The sequence below is a fragment of the Lathyrus oleraceus genome, chromosome 3 (assembly GCF_024323335.1).
Source record: "Lathyrus oleraceus cultivar Zhongwan6 chromosome 3, CAAS_Psat_ZW6_1.0, whole genome shotgun sequence".
Taxonomy (NCBI): Eukaryota; Viridiplantae; Streptophyta; class Magnoliopsida; order Fabales; family Fabaceae; genus Lathyrus; species Lathyrus oleraceus.
The window spans coordinates 388,458,187-388,474,810 of NC_066581.1; the positions used below are offsets into that span (position 1 = coordinate 388,458,187).

Sequence of the window (16,624 nt, forward strand, 5' to 3'; positions counted from 1 at the left end):
TCACCTAGGACTAGGGATACCTTATATGAATCAGAATATTCTTGATATAATAAAGCTTAACTTCACCCTAATTGCCTATGGACATAGAAATTAGGGTAGAATGATTAAAGGTTTTTTCACCAAGGACTTGGGAGAAAATACCCTTGAGAACTGGTAGTAATTGATATTTGTTGATGCAATAGTGACTCAGAGTTGTTATAGGGATAAATCATACATCTTCCCTGGCATTGTTCCTCTTACCTTGCAAACCCTTATTTTTCATTATTATTGGCCTTTGCCTTTATTATTATAATTTTAAATCAAAAACCCCCAATTATAATTTTTGTTTAATTGAATGATAATTTGAACTCGATATTGATGTGCAGTCCTTGAGATCGACATTCGGGGAATTTCCCCTTTGTTACTATAACAGGCAAAATAGTAAAATTGTTATTTTTCCGATCAACACATAAGCGAACTAGTGGAAACCTAAAGAACTAAATATGGAGAAAACGCAACAAGCCCCTAGTGGTCATAACAGTCGTCGACGACTATCTTGTAAATAGAAAAATAACAGACTCATACATTGGATCAAAGGTCACAAAATTTCATATATACTCTCTATATTACTGGAGTACCCGAGTCATAGAGCGAAACATTTGAGCGAGAAACATGTATATGTCTGCGTCCACCCCTTTTTAATCTTTTTTGTCTCCTTAAACGGAATATTGTACTTTTCTCTTTGCTTTATTTAACGTTATTTATTTCCCTTTTACCTTATCATTTATTACAACTTGACTTCATTTAAAGTCTTTTTGTCACCTACATTCAGTTCACACACACGTGTGTTCGCGCAAGTTATTTGCACAAATAGCTTTGGAAATTTTTTGAGTTAATCTCACAAACTTTCAAACTCATGATTATTTACCAAAAACACCAGTAAACAAATTGGCACACCTGGTGGGACCCTTTTGTGCGAATATTTTTGCAAAAAAAGTAGCGTCTTACGCTTTGTCTTTATGTCTTCCGTTTTTGTGGTTTTCTGTGTTGTATGCATTTGATGAGTGGTAAACGTCTTTCTAGTATGTCTAGAAAAAACCAAACCCCTTCCCAAAGTAATACTTCAAATCCAGGATGACAACTGCGCGGTTACTAGCGTTGGAAGCCCTTCGGCCCTAACCTCGGTCGAGGAGATGCCTACGGTCATAAGTCGGGAGTGGCGTATTCTATACCGCCAGATGTGGAGATTTCATCACTACAGGTATCAAATAAACCAACTATCATTAGGTAATTATGAATCCAGGATACCAAAGGCCTCCTTATTTAGGCTTCCTGTTGCCTCAAAAGGAACAATCACTTTGGGTTTTGCAGAACTTTGCCTAAAGAGGCCACCAATGCTACACCCTTTTGACTCGCGTTTGGCCACAATGTAGTTCTACCTGCAGAGGTATGCTTACAGTCGGTAAGAATCAAAAGGCAAAATGAAATCCCATCTAACCATTTTTGGAGCATGATGATAGATGAGTTGATCAACCTCGATGAAGAAAGACTATCCGTTTTGGATGCCTTGATGAAGCAAAAGAAGAGAATAACTGAGACTTATAATAAAAAGGCCAGGCCCAAGTTTTCTCTGTTGGAGATTACGTTTGGAAGGTTATACTTACCCTCTACAAGAAGGATAGAACTTTGGGAAAATGGTCACCCAGTTGGGAAGGACCCTTTAGAGTCAATCGAGTGTTTTCCAACAACGCGTATGAAATAGAATAGTTAAATTCTAACAATTGAATGCTACGAATAAATGGAAAATATCTCAAGCAGTATATGCATGTGCTTCAAGAAGTCAATATCATAAAAAAATAGCGTTTGTATTGTCATTAATATGGTCAAAACGACGATATTACAAAATAGTGAAATTATAAAATGCCTAAAAAACCAAATAATACCAGGCCAAAAGCTTGGGAATGCCACTACAAAAATGAAAATAAGGCTAAAGTCCTAATTCTCGCTTTCATGCCATTAAAAAGAGCCTGCACATGGTCCAACCTCTGATCGCTCCAGAGGTCTTGTGCTTTAAAATGCCTTAATTCCTTCTCCAAAGACCGTGCAGTGACAGCCCGTTCTATGCCCAAGTTGACTTCTACATCCACCGGAGGAGAGAGGTTGTCCAAGTTTTGGATATCTATAGTAGCCTTTTTCTTCTGTGTCTTCTCGACAAGAGACTCGAAATAATGCACCAGCTTGTTCCAACTCTGAATGTTATTGTCAAGGACGGTAAGGGTTTCTTGATCGTGAATCCTAGCCCTCCAATAAGCCAACCATTGCTTGGATCAAAACATTGTGTCTCGTTGCTAAGAAAAAACACCATATTTCTCCTCAAGGGGGTTGGTAGATTGTTTCTTGAGTTTAGTAACCAAGACTTGGTCTAGAAGAATTTCTAAGTCTAAGACGAAGGAAGAAATCACATATGGAGTCTTTGGTCGAACCAAGCGAGACACAAATTCTCTAACCTCGACAAGAACGGGAAGGTCACTGGCAACATCTCCCAAGAGGTCTAAGATAACTATATTAGACTTCAATTTCCCTAGAAGCTAGTCAAAATCAGGAGCCAAAGAAACTTCATAAAGAGCAACAGAAGCGTCATCAGATGAGCCGACAAGAGGATTTAAAGACGCTGATGACACCTTTGGTTGCTTCCTCTTTAAACCAAGGGGGTTGACGAATGGTATCAGAATAAAGCATTTGTGTGGCTTCTTGGTCCCTCCTGATTCTCAGGTTGTAAACTATAGGCAGGTGTCAAAGTAGAACTGGCGGCCCTCTCCATAAAAGTGGGAAACGTTGGGGGGTGGAAGGAATCTTCACGACATAATATAGTGAGAGATAAGAACCACACTTTATAAGGGACAAATGCGGAGTCAAAATTACCTCTTGAGTGTTCAAAGGTGGACTGGAAAAGATAAACCGAGGATCGAGAACTGGGTTGTTCCCACTTCGTATTCTCCTTTGCAAAAGAGTGCCTTTAGCCTCTATCACATTGTCCAAGTCGAAGGTAAGCACATGGTCAACCCTGGACCTCACCTCATTATTCGACTCTATGCGACTGAGGCTCACAGACGGCGTAACTTTAGGGACCTCCGAACGTTGCCCTTCTTCAGGCAGTCCAAGGTGCAGTTCCCTAGGGATCAAAGACTTAGGAGGAAATGGTTGATAAGGAGTAGAGATTTCATCTTCATCAAAAAGCTCAGGTTCCCCTTGATCAGAATGACCTGTTGCAAAAAATGATGGAACTCAGAAACTTACAAACATCAAAGAAAGAGGCTGACAACATACGTCGGTGAACCACATACCTGCGTCACGGAGAAAAGGAAAAGCATCAGAGACGCATTATGCCATAAGTATTTAATCTGCCACCGACCGATAGTAGGATCGCCACCAATCCTCAAATTCCTTCGTAGAATGGAGTGAGGGGAAAACATTAAAAGATGGTGGATAAAATGGCTTATGTTCGAAAATGTCAAGGCATTTGGCTAAGTTCTCCTCATAAGCATTATCCGTTTAAATAAACATGCAATCTTCCGAGGGGATGAGATACTTAGGGAGAAGTTGACTTAAGCCAAACTGTATGGCCACCAGGTTGGATTGGTATGCGGTCAGTCTTATACCGCTTCCACCAATAGCGAGTCCCTTCCATAAGGGAGTAAGCCGAAAGCATTCCATTAAAACACCATGCATGTCTTTCTCCCTCTCGACGTTAGCATTGGGAAATGGTTCACAAAACCATGTCGGGTCACACTGTCGATCAGAAAATAGGGCCATATTGGAGACGAATGTTTTACTTTTGTAAAACATAGAGACATGCTTCTCGAACGTCTCTTGTAACACGGTTTCGCCATCCTTAGGAGTAATGCTGGCAAGCCAGACACCTTCAACACCTATTGGCGTACTATGAAGATTTTCAGAGCCCAAGTTGGGCATGAAAGTGGTGCTAAGCCACAAGTGTAGTACCAAACGGGGCATCCTATTTGAAGACTATTAAAATAGGGGTGAATATGGATCTGTGGGGAAGATATTCCCAACAACTCATAAAGACCATAAAAAAATAGCTTGCTGGGACAAACTTTGCGTTGTTCGTGAAGTTGAGTGGCTAGAGGTATGAACATCTTCAAATTTTGGTCACCAGGAGGATATAAGACATAACGGTTCAAAGAGTAGGTTAAGAATGTTATATGCTCACGAGAGTCGACATCTTCATTCGAACCGCAATAAGCCTGAATAAAAACGTCAAAATGCCCGTCAGAAAAATCAAAACAGGATAGGTCCATGTAGGCCAAGAGGGTGCATAAGTTTCCCCAATAGGTCGAAAGCCCGTAATGGCAGCAAGATCAAAGAGTGTGGGAGTCAACATCCCGTAGGGAGGTGGAAACTATTAGTAGTCGACTCCCAAAAGAAGGAAGCTGCAAGTAACATGGTCGGGTTGTGTTTGAGGTAAACCTGTGAAAGCTGAACAAGGTAAAAAATGCTCAAGTATTTACGCAGGGACTTTTTCTTCTTCTTCACCCTATTTAACCAGTTTATATATTATGAGCCAGACGCCTCAAGTGGAGGAGGGAAATATACCTAATTTTCCAAGAAATCAAAATCAAAATGTTGATCACTAGAGACTATGGGTTCCCACCCACGGTAGCTGGGGAAAAACTGTCTAAGGAGCTAGAGTTCTTGACAAACCCAAGGAGAGGACCCGTGAATGCAAATGTATCACCAGAAATGGAATAAGAAATCAAAGGATCAGAATACTACAACCTTAAGATGTTCTCTGCCCGAGGAGGCTCTGAAACATAGGATCAATCATAAACCAAAACTGGTTTACCAAGATGGGCTGCAAAAGGTGATTGGTGCAAACTAGATAAGTTAGGTGCCATTAATCATGGAAGGAAAAAGAAGAGAGAGAAATGGTAGGAGAAAAACCGGAAATAGCGTTTACCTAAGATTGCTGAGATCTTCGTAAAGAAGAAAAGTGGTAGAGAGAATAAGGGTTTAAATAGAAGGGTGATGAGAGTTTTTCCCAGTAATATGGACATATGACATGTTTAGAGACAACAAGCAACCTCGAAACAAGGGAAAGAAGATGATTAAATCAAAGTAAAATCTTAACTCCTGGTTTAGTGGCTAGTTAATGACCTTGAAAACCAAGACAATGATTTGCTAACGTTGCACGTTTCAAGGATGTAAGTTTGGAAAGAAAGTTAGTAATAATGACTGACAACAAGCATGATTGAAGTGACATGGCGCAGAATGTGAACAGTGGCTTTCTGAGTAAGGAAGTAGTTACAAACAATGCCACTTTTCTCCTTTCAGATGTAGGTCGACAATGACATATTTTGGGGGATATCTATTACATTGGGATTTCCATTTATTGGAAAGTCAGCCAAGAATGTCAATGAAAAGACATTTATTGAATAATCATTAATGAAGTGTCTTTAATATAAGTATTAATGAGGAGTCGTCGACAAACCAACAAAGAAGGCTCGACCGAGCCATCGATACAGCAAGAAATTATTTGGAAGACTCTCAGGGGTAAACCCCCAAAAAGCTCAGATTCTTGGAAAACATGTCTAGAATCTCGAGAGGGACAGTCGACAGGAGCCCTCATTCCATCAAAGGGACTTGTCGACCAAACAGTATGGTATAAAAGACTTGGTAAGTTCATAAGTCTCGAAGCTTTGACAGACATCGTCGACAACGTGTTGGAGCGGTTATCGTCAAGAGGATGTGAAGATGTGGAAGAAGTGGAAAAGCAGTTACCATTCAATGTGGGTTGCAAGAAGATAGCATATTGGAAGAAACGTAAGCGCACTAGTGGGAACCTGAAGAACTGAACATGGAGAAAACGCAACAAGCCCCTAGTGGTCATAACCGCTGTTGATGATTATCTTGTAAATAAAATAAATAACAGACTCATACATTGGATCAAAGGTCGCAAAATTTCATATATACTCTCCATACCACTAGAGTACCCGAGTCATAGAGCGAAACAATTGAGCGAGAAACATGTATGCATTTGCGTCCACCTTTTTTTTTTAATCTTTTTTGCCTCCTTAAACAGAATATTGGATTTTTCTCTTTGTTTTATTTAACGTTATTTACTGCATTTCTACCTGATCATTTATTACAACTTGACTTCTTTTAAAGTCTTTTTGTCACACTACATTCAGTTCACACGCATGTATGTTCACACAAGTTATTTGCACAAATAGCTTTAGAGATTTTTCAAATTAATCTCACAGACTTTCAAACTCGTGATTATTTAGCAAAAAAATCGGTAAATAGTTGTCTACAACTATGTCGAATATATCTTACCTACTAAAACATTGAATTACATTTTCAAACAACAACAACCATGAGTTTGTTTCTATAATATTGATTATGATTACTCCATGTTTGGTTGGTAATTTCACCCGACTAAGACTCGGTAGATTGGTTTTCATAATAAATTTAGTAAGAATTTATTTATCTCAGTTGTATGCACTGCACATACATTATGATGAGAATGAATTATAGTAATGAATGCATTGTTTGTTGGAAAGTTGACATAAGTTTATACTGGTTGAGTAGTGTTTCATTACATGTATTTCAGATTCAAAGTTTCAATGATGGTCAAATTTATTGTTTATGTAGTTTTTCAAATCTGAAATCGATTGATGCACACCTGATTTGTTGATGTTGTCGTAAAGAATATATTTATGCTATTTAAAGAAGAGGAACCGAAATTTAAAGAAGATGAATAGTGAATTGTGCGATACGTAATGAAAGGTTAGGAAAGAGAAAATAATACTAATATACTAGTAACTAGTAGAAGATCCGTCAGTCCACACGGGAAAGTTTATTTATATAAAATAGGAGACACTAAAGATTTTATTTTAAATTACTATTATAAGAAATTAGAAATATATACTTGATATGCCGACAATGTAATAGATATGATATGACCAAAATTTCGACAATGAAAAATATAGCAATCGGTTTAAACTTCATAATAGTATGATGAATTTGAATAACAAGCAAAATGTGTCTAACAATGGATATTAAAAAGTGAAGTTTTAAAAATTAGGAATAAACAAATGTAACTTGAAAAATTTGTATGACCAATTTTAGAGATGACTAGAATATAAATTATTGTGACAAACAAATAAAATGAAGTATTAGGAAGAAAAAAATTAATGGATATTGAGAAGGAGACAAAGACATTCTTGGAATGTAAATATTATGTTTGCTTCGATTTTACATGGTTGGCTAACTTAGTAACTTGCAACCTTGTATCATTGCAAAGCCCTTCCGATTGATCCAAATTCTTCATCAACATGATGGTTGTGCCAATTTTCAATTTAATGGAGTGGTTTGATAATCACAAGTTTTTAGATAACTCACAAATTCTGGAGTCAAATGCTCGAAAGCTTCATTATTATTAGCTTCTGATTTATAAATAGAATCATTACTCAAATATTCTTTTGAGTCACCGACATAAAAAATGAGTAATGTTTAATATCGCAAAGCTAAACATAATAAAATTATAAATACACTACATATCTAATGTTATGGTATTTATTTCTTGAAAATGTTATTTCACTATCAGAATTTTGTTACGTCACTAAAACAATATAATAATAGCTACATTCATTAACATACTATATAAAAACCATAATTCAACGAATCATGTGATCATACTACACGTTATTTCTAATAGCAACCGGCTGAAAATAGTGATTTTGTTAAAAACTGAATGTCCTGCATAATGCATTGCGGTTGGTTTACAACATTGCTGCTTTTGCTTTAGATAGTTATGTTCTTCTTCAGGTTTGGGTCGTGTTATACCTATTTTATATTAAAACCAATGGTCAATAACATATGTTCATGCAGTCTATGTAGCAAATATTTTCACAGAAATGACTATAAGATATGTGTATATGATAGAAGACATATAAATATTAGTTTATATATAAAGGGCTCTTCCATAGCAGCATTAAAATATATTAATATAAGCAATACATTCATAGAAGAAGCAAGACATCAGTACTTTCTGAAAGTGTAGCAGAAGATGCACAAAAACGTATATAACATGTATATTAAGGAAGAGAAGAGTGAGTATCTTATAGTCATTGTATAAAGTGTTTAAAACATCATTGCTAAACTTTAATAAAGTATGCACAATTAAAAGGCTAATGATAAAGTGTGCAAAGCAATTTGCAGTGAATATGGTTTATGTAAAACGATACCATTAAGTAGTAATGGGATAGCTAATTTGCATGTATATGATATGTAAATTTGTTGTAAAGATAAACATAGTGTTATTTTCTTGATGTATTAATAGAATGAAAAAAGGATAGCAATAAAAGCAAAGTCCATGATAGATACGAACTGATTAAATATTCGATTCAAATTGTGACAGTTAGGATGAAGTATGTTTATGAAAGATAGCACTTAACTAATCAGTTCTTACTTTGGTGAAATAGCAACACTTATTGAAGGTACAAATAAGTTTGTAGAAAATGAGAATCACACCACCTATTAGTTCATGCAGAAGGACAATAGATCAACTGGACTTACCATAGCATAAGTATAGAAGGACATTAGATTTTATGCCATACAGACTCAATATTAAAAATTGAAAAGTCATACGAAATAACCTTATATTTTGGAATCATTCATTAGATTATATGAAAAAGTCATTGTTAAAAGACATCCTTGATTGAATTACTACAATTAACATGGCAATGTCAATATCATTAGGTTACAAAAAAAACATGCACCATAGTCAAAGATGGAGGTGAATGGATTGAAAAAAAAGATTAATGAGGTAGATAAAGATATGGAGGTTGAGCATACTCCCTAATTAACAAAAAAAAAGGTTCTTAACAACATAAGTGAAACTTGTTGTATCAAAAAAACGTCACAAAGTGTGTGAGATAATTTTTTCTTAGCATGTTTGCCCCTCTTGGTTGCAGATAGCTTTTGAGACATCATGGTTGAAGTTTCTAGCTCCTCAAAACCATTTTCTTTGGAAGACCTCTTACACGGGGTATTGTTTGAATTAACATCGTCACTCGAGTTTTGGGAAACACACATGGTAGGCTGCATTATGCCATAGTAAGATGTTTGATATGTTAGGACTATTAATGGAATTCATTATAAAAAGATGAAATGTGGTATTATTATGCAACAAACTTATTATGGGTACCCGAGTAGGAGTGACAACTTATTTGTTGGAAACTTCTAGGTTATAAACAGTTTTTGTGCCTTTGATAATTGGAGTATTGTTGGACATTTTTTAAGTTTGTTGCTTTAAAAAATATGGCAAGGATAAGAAAAACATGATACTAATTGAATTTAAAGAAAACATGTTTACAAACGATTGAAAGACCTCATGTTGAACCATGTCATCTTTGATCATTTGGATGATTTGTTTATCCTCGGTATGCTTGACAACTGATGATTGCTTATACTCCGGTTGGTACTTCATACGAAAATCGAATTCTTTGCCCAACAGATTATCTAGGTGTGCAAAGTATATTTGTGGATGATCTTCATTGGTCTGACCATATTGTAAGCAATAAAAAACCATATTCAAATCAATGAAGGGTGTAGTACACAATTAGGCTATGAGGTTATCAAAAACTAAACTATTAAGAGAAAGAAGATAAATTCATGGAGGATTAGTGCAAAATGAAATGGGATATTGCAAAGTATCTTCTAATTGCATTAGCATAATCAGTGCATAATCATTGTAATATGATTGGCCACATCATAATCATTGCATAATCAGTGCAAAATGAACTTATTAATGGCCAATAGCTAAATGCAAAGCATCATAGGGTGAACAAAAAATGCATCATCGGGTGAGCATAGTATATGCATTGTACTAACATTGCAAAATACAGTAGTGAAGTGTTTAGCATAGAAAAGTGATATTCATATGTTGAAAAGATGAAGAATCATGAGGTATATAGCATAATAAATGTCATAAGTTCTATTAAATCTTGAGTAATATATCATAATCAGTGCATAATCATTGAAATATCATTGGCCATATAATCAATGCATAATCAGTGAGATATTGCAGAGTAAGTGAATAACAAATGCAACATAGGATGATCATAGTATAAGCATTGTACTATCATTGTAAAATACAATAGTGAAGTGTTTAGCATAGAAGAGTCATTAACATAAGTTGAAAAATTATTGAATCATGAGGTATGTAGCAGCATCAGCGTCATAAGTTATATTAAATCATGAGGTATATAGCATAATCAATGTTACTCTCTAATGCAACATGGCATGATCATGTGGGAAAGTTCATACCTTTTTCATAACTTCTCTTAAATCATGTGCACCCAATCCAACATAACTAATCCACTCCTTGTCCCAAAACACAAAACAACCGATCTTGCCTTCATACTCGACCTCTATTTCAATCTTATACCTATATAAGAATGTATGTACATGAATAAAGTTAGCTATGAAAGTAAGAATCAAAAATCAAATTATTTGTTAACTAAGTATGATGAGATTTCCAGGTACAAATGAAAGCACCCAAGAATTAGAGATGTAGAGCTTTCCATTGCTGCGAAAAAGGAGAATATAGTAAATAAAAACCATAAATAAGAGCCACAAGCTTAAGAGTTCAGTAAGTAAGAAATGTTATGGTTCAAAAATAGATGCACACAATACACAGCGATTAAGGTAAATTTGTACTAATTTTCTCAATGCAACAGTACAAATTTCAAGTATTGTTTCGTAAATGATAAAATGATTGTGGTTCTCCACTTGCAGAAATGTAAGTACAGAGAAATTAAAGGAAGGATCTAGAAAGCATAGTGCTCATAGGGAGAAGAGAATCCAATTCTTTCCACTAAATTCCACACCACTCATTACCAATCATTGGGCTACTTAAATGAAATCAGTGGTATATTTTCTGTTGGGAATTTTGCTTCTCACTCCACGTCCCAACTCCTGAATTTGAGGATCATAGGCCACGTGTTGATTATTCTGTTGTGATTTGTTACCCCTTTTGTCCTTATTCATTACAGAAACATGGAATGAAGAAAATAGGTGAAACATATGAATGCATACTTGAACTTTGTTGGCACATATTATGAGTGATTATGATTATTTTGGGGCCACCTGTGGTATTTTCATCTTTGTATGCCGTAAATTGGTTGGCATATGTTTCCCACAGAGTAACATCAAGTTCACTTCCACTTCAAACAAAGACACATGAATAATAAATAAAGAAGGTTTAGAAATAAGAAAGAATATATACAAAATAAGGTAATGTTAAGATGACAACAACTCATATGATAAAATAATGTTGCCGACGTTATTCAGATCAAAATTTTGTATGAATGTATTCTGAACAATGTTTTATATGCATCACACATTTAGAAAAAACATGAATTAAAAATAAAAATGATGCAGAACACATCGTAAACAGGGTCTATTATTGAAATCTCAAAATAATGAATTTGTATCTCTTTACTGAACAATGTTTTTTTAACCAGAAATAATAAACAACATTTTTCAAACAAATTTTTTGTAAGAATCGTTTATGAACAATGTTTTTTATGCAGCATACATTTAGAAAAAACATGAACCGAAACCAAAAACTAATGTAATCGAACAATCATATTTCGCTCGATTCCAGAAAGGAATGGTTTGGAAGCTCAAATCTGAAACATGTTTTTGAAACTAGCAACAACAACGAACATTCATACACACATGTTTTCGTTAACAATTCAGTTTGAAACATGTTTTCGAAACCAACAACAACTATGAACATTCATATAAATATATTTTCGTTAACAATTCAATGATTACCTTATACTTGTGATGTAATAAAGAAGAATGAGTAGAGTGGAAGAGATTTGTGTGACCAATACCAAAGTTACAAGTGACGTCAGAAAGTGACGAGGTTGAACTATAAAAATTCAATATGTAAATTACCCTAAAACCATTTCATTAGACATGTAGAAGGGTAAATTATGGTGATTGATTAATGTTTTAGTAATTAGTTGGTAGTTGATAATTTTAATTTTTTTAAATTAAAAAAAATAAAAATTCCCAGCAAATAATCACATACAAATTAAAATTACTTGGTTCAACCGAATAAACGTTAAGCGTAAGGAGTTCAATTCAATTCAAAGCAACTATGGCGTCGAAAGATTCAACACCACCGTATCAGAGTGCTGCCAGAATCTCCGATTCCCAATGTTTTCCTCAATACACGGCTTCTCTCAAATGTGAGAAACCCTTATTCCTCTTCCTCTTTTACCAGTTGAATGAATCTTTTGCTTTTTTGATTAATTAAATACATATGCTACTCTCTCACGTTTCGTTGAACTTGAATTGATCCTTGAAGTATGAATATTTGAATACTTTTTAGGTATAAGTGATTTTGTTTGTATTATTACATATTTGTAAATGTGTAGAAAATAGGTGATTTCTAATGTGTATAAGGTGTTTGAGTTAATTGGAAGTGAATCAGTTTAATTTTTCTTTGCAAATAAATTTGTAGGACAAAGTTTATCACTTATCTTTTCAGCATGATTATGGATAGCTTACAATACATTCGCGCAATATCTCGATTTCGAAACAAAACTGATTCCAGTCTATACAAATTTCTAGTGTGTATCTATTTCGTAGAAAATATGATGGAAAATAGACCTAAGTGGTTTGAGTATGTAGAGAGAAGACTTGTAGATGATGTGAAAAAGAGAGTAGATCAGATAGAGAGAAGTCAAACAACTAGAGCTAGAGGAAAACCTAGAAAAAACTATAAGAAAAGTTATTAAACTTATGTTTGGTATATTTAAAAGTCACCGTGCAACTGCACGGTATGTAAAAGCTAGCAAGTGTAGCTTCAGAAAAAAATGCGGTGGAAAGCATCATAACGTGTGTTAGCGGTGATTGACATTGTTTCTAAACTCACACTAAGAAAGATCTTGAGATTAACGATTTGGATAGAGGCATGGTTTTGGATAAAGTATTATGGCGGAAGTTGTTCCGTGTAGCCGACTCCACTTAGTGGGATAAGACTTGGTTGTTGTTGTATCTATTTAACATGATTCCCATTTTGAATCCAAATTCACTATGATGAACCACTACCTTAACTTAATGTAGATAGCCTCTCTTTTTTTTCAACTTTGTATTGCTAACCACTTTTTGTGTCATTTGATTTATGACTTGAATCTTGAAATATTTTGAGGTTTATATCTGGTATACAGTTTATAATTTTTCTGTCACTTTTGTTGCTTAAAAATGTCATATTTTTTATTTGTGATGTATCTTAAGATTTATAATAAGATTCATTTCACAATTTAAAATAGATCTTCAGATTCACGGTTTGAATATCACGATAACCATGCTTTGGAGAACAGAAAAAGTAAAGAAAAGCAATGAAAAAAACTGAAGCGTAAGAAGGATATGAAAGTTTAAAACTCCATGTTAGTGTTTAGGAAGTAAGAAAAGGCCCTGGACTGATGTTGGGTCTTATGCCACTATTCAGGCAATTATCATTGTAACTTAAATTAATTTCCTTTACGTTTCCAGGTTTAGAAGAGTTCAATACAGATAAGAGTAAATGCCAAGAACATTTTGATGTTTACAAGGAGTGTAAGAAAAAGGAGGTACTTGAATTTTCAACACTCTCTCTTCCTTGTATTGTTTTAGGTTGCATATTTTGAAAGGGATCGAATGGATCTCATGTTGCTCTACCTGAAATGAAATGTTACACTGATATAAAAGAAACGAAAGGATGCGGTGTTAGATGATTTTGGATTTATATATGTAACTTTTAAGCATAGCTGATATTTGCTCCTTCCTTTATCCATGTTCACCCCCTTCATCTTTGTTATTTGGTTTGGTCTCGTTTCATTTTTTTTATGTTACATGGTGTTTTGGGATCTTGGTATCCAAAAATAATGCATTGGTAGCTACTTCTGTTGCTGACTGCAGTAAGTGTACTTATTTGTGGTAATTGCCAATTGATTATTTATAGTGAACATGGTTTAGATTAGAATAAGCGAGAAATTTCTTAAGTCATTGCCCAATTGTCATTGGACCCAAAATATGGAATGCTACGAGAGGAGGACAAGGGCAGGTGATGCGAGCCCCTAACGTCATACATGTTGACTATGAAGAATAATGACCTGGAAGGAGATTTTGGAGTGGAGAGTTTGTTATATAGGTTACATCGAAGGAGTGTGAGGTGTGAAAAGGGTAAGTTAGTTATTGTATACAGTACAGGTATCATGGAGAGGGCATCTCGGTGTATTTGAGGCATTGAATACAAGCCATTGTTGAGGGAGAGTTCTTCTCTAGAACTTTCTTTCAGAGTAGTCAAAAGCGGCGCTATCCCGCTATAACAGAGCGAAGCGGAGGCTGGCTGCTATGGAAAGAGCTGTACTGGTGCAAAACATTATAGCAGCCGCTATAGGGTGCATAGCGGGTAACAGGAGCGGAGTGCCAAAGCGGTTTTTGTCCCTCTATCCTTTCCCCTTTGAAAAACCAAAATTACCCCTTAAATTTAAAATGTTTTAAGGGTAATTTTGATTTTTTCAATCAAACTTGAGTTGAGACTCAACCCTAACCTTCCTTCACCGACGTTTTTGCACTTCAGTCGTTCCAAATAAAAATCACAAGTTCCTCCCCCACCTCTCTGCATTTTGTTTTTCCCTATGTAATTTTTCCAAAAAATGATCAAATAGCGGCCATCCCGCTATCCCATTTTTGGGGTCGGCTGCTTTGCGCCGCTATCTGGGATTGACTATTCTGCTTATTTTACAACGAACGGAATTTTGCCTACAATATCATCTCTAATAAGTAAGATATCTTCAGTTGCTATCAGAATGTATGTCAACCTTTGTTTCATTTTTGTTCTGTGTAACCTCTCACCTACTCTCAATTACACTCCTCAAAGTTTGTGTCATCCAAACCATCTACATTATACACTACTCATTCATGCTCTTAATTTTCACTCACTTGAGACTTAAAATCATCTCATCGAAGACCCTTGGTTAGTGTAACTGTGCTGTTGTAACTGTCTGATCAAGCTCAATAAAAAACAACTATTGAGAATATCTGTTTGATCAACGTGTTTCTTGGTAAAACAATGAATGGCGTGATAGTCTAATGTCGATGTAAACTGGATTACTTTTTATTTTCTGACAATTTTCTAGTTGTGCTTAGGATGAGACTTGTTGTGTTTAGGATGAGACTTGTATAGCTTCAATTTGACATTTTAAATCATATTGTTGCGTGTTTACTGTACTATCATTGCTCAATAATGTTGCACGAAACCTTTTGACTCAATTCTATTTCCTTGTTTTAACAGAGGGAAGCAAGATTGGAACGTAATAAAAGTCGGTCGCTATTCTCATGAAATCTTGGCAGAGTTTCACTAATTGTATCATAGGTAACAAAGTGAAGAGTTCACATGTATTACTGGTTCATTAGGGTTATGAAATCATCTCAAGCTATGACATTGCGGTATTCTATGCTGTCGTCGTTTTTGCATCTGTACTTAATTTAGGTTCCAATAAATTAACTGTTTACACTTTACTGCAGTATGTTGTTCCACTGAAACCTTGTGGACCTTTGGATACTAAAATGATTGTGTTGCTGGTAATTGTTTTTGGCATGTCTGTCAAATTGTCATAGCTGCTCGCATATTGCATTCCAGATACAGCAATTGTGGCTGGAGAGTTATTCCTGCGATGAACAAAGGAAAGAGTGTGAACTATGGTTTTTGAATAAGTTGAAAGAAATTTTAACAATATCACAAATGGGAGTAAATCTTCCACTAAAATACTTCATTGTACATGTTATTAATTGAAACCTTTAAAATACATTCCCCATCTCAAGAAGATTTTCTCCATTGACATATTCTCATAATTTTTGTGAGGACTCATTCGACATGAAAAATAATTAATTTTCTATTAGTTTCAATCAAATTTTAAATAAAATAATTTAACTTTTTATGTCATTAAATGAATATAAAAATGTAAACATCGTATGTAACACATTAAATACTTAAATATATCAAGATATATATTAAAAAAATTATATTTTATTAAAAGAATTTTGTTTTCAAAGATTAACCCTGCATATTGTTACTAATAATTTATGAAAAAGATAATAATTCTTCTGCTTTTATTTAATACATCACTCTAACAACTTCATCTTTTTTTTTCTTCCAATTTCAGCATTTATAATCAGTAATTTCCATTTTTGGTAGAAGCTCCACTTGAAACTTCCATCGTCATCACTTGAAATTTCCATAGGTCCTTCCACTTGAAATATGCATTTGGTAGAAACTCCTTCGTATAATATTTGGAATCGCAAGAGAGATTGATTGTTTTCTTCTTCTTTTCAAGAATATAATAAATTGAACATTCTGAAAATTCACGCCTCACAAACCTGTAAAAAAAATTGGAAATCCTTAATCTTAGAAACATAAGTATGAAGATTATAGAACAACAATTTAAAAGAAAACTTATACTCTTCATTAATACTGCTAATTTAACTTGAAAACTCTATGTATATGAAAAATGTATATGAAAGTAGTAACTTTGAAACTCACCACACATTTAAATGTGTA

General features: G+C 34.7%; 1 protein-coding gene and 1 long non-coding RNA gene across 3 annotated transcripts; one reads left to right on the plus strand and one right to left on the minus strand.

Annotated features, from left to right (window-relative positions):
• Positions 1-9,331: 9,331 nt before the first annotated feature.
• LOC127129307 (uncharacterized) lies at positions 9,332-11,338 on the minus strand. The gene is made up of 2 exons (XR_007806292.1): positions 10,330-11,338; positions 9,332-9,562 (listed from the first exon to the last, which is right to left on the minus strand). It is a non-coding gene; the product is annotated as an uncharacterized LOC127129307 (long non-coding RNA).
• A 654-nt stretch (positions 11,339-11,992) lies between these two features.
• Positions 11,993-15,652, plus strand: LOC127127871 (cytochrome c oxidase-assembly factor COX23, mitochondrial). Of its 2 annotated transcripts, XM_051057147.1 has the most exons (4): positions 11,993-12,266; positions 13,576-13,652; positions 15,359-15,439; positions 15,592-15,652. In XM_051057147.1, the coding sequence occupies exons 1-3, from the start codon at positions 12,176-12,178 to the stop codon at positions 15,404-15,406; spliced, it is 216 nt and encodes a 71-aa protein (XP_050913104.1). In that variant the 5' UTR covers positions 11,993-12,175; the 3' UTR covers positions 15,407-15,439; positions 15,592-15,652. The 2 variants fall into 2 exon arrangements, with proteins under 2 accessions (XP_050913104.1, XP_050913103.1); XM_051057146.1 differs by having other exon boundaries at positions 12,030-12,266; positions 15,359-15,652.
• The last annotated feature ends 972 nt before the right edge of the window (positions 15,653-16,624 follow it).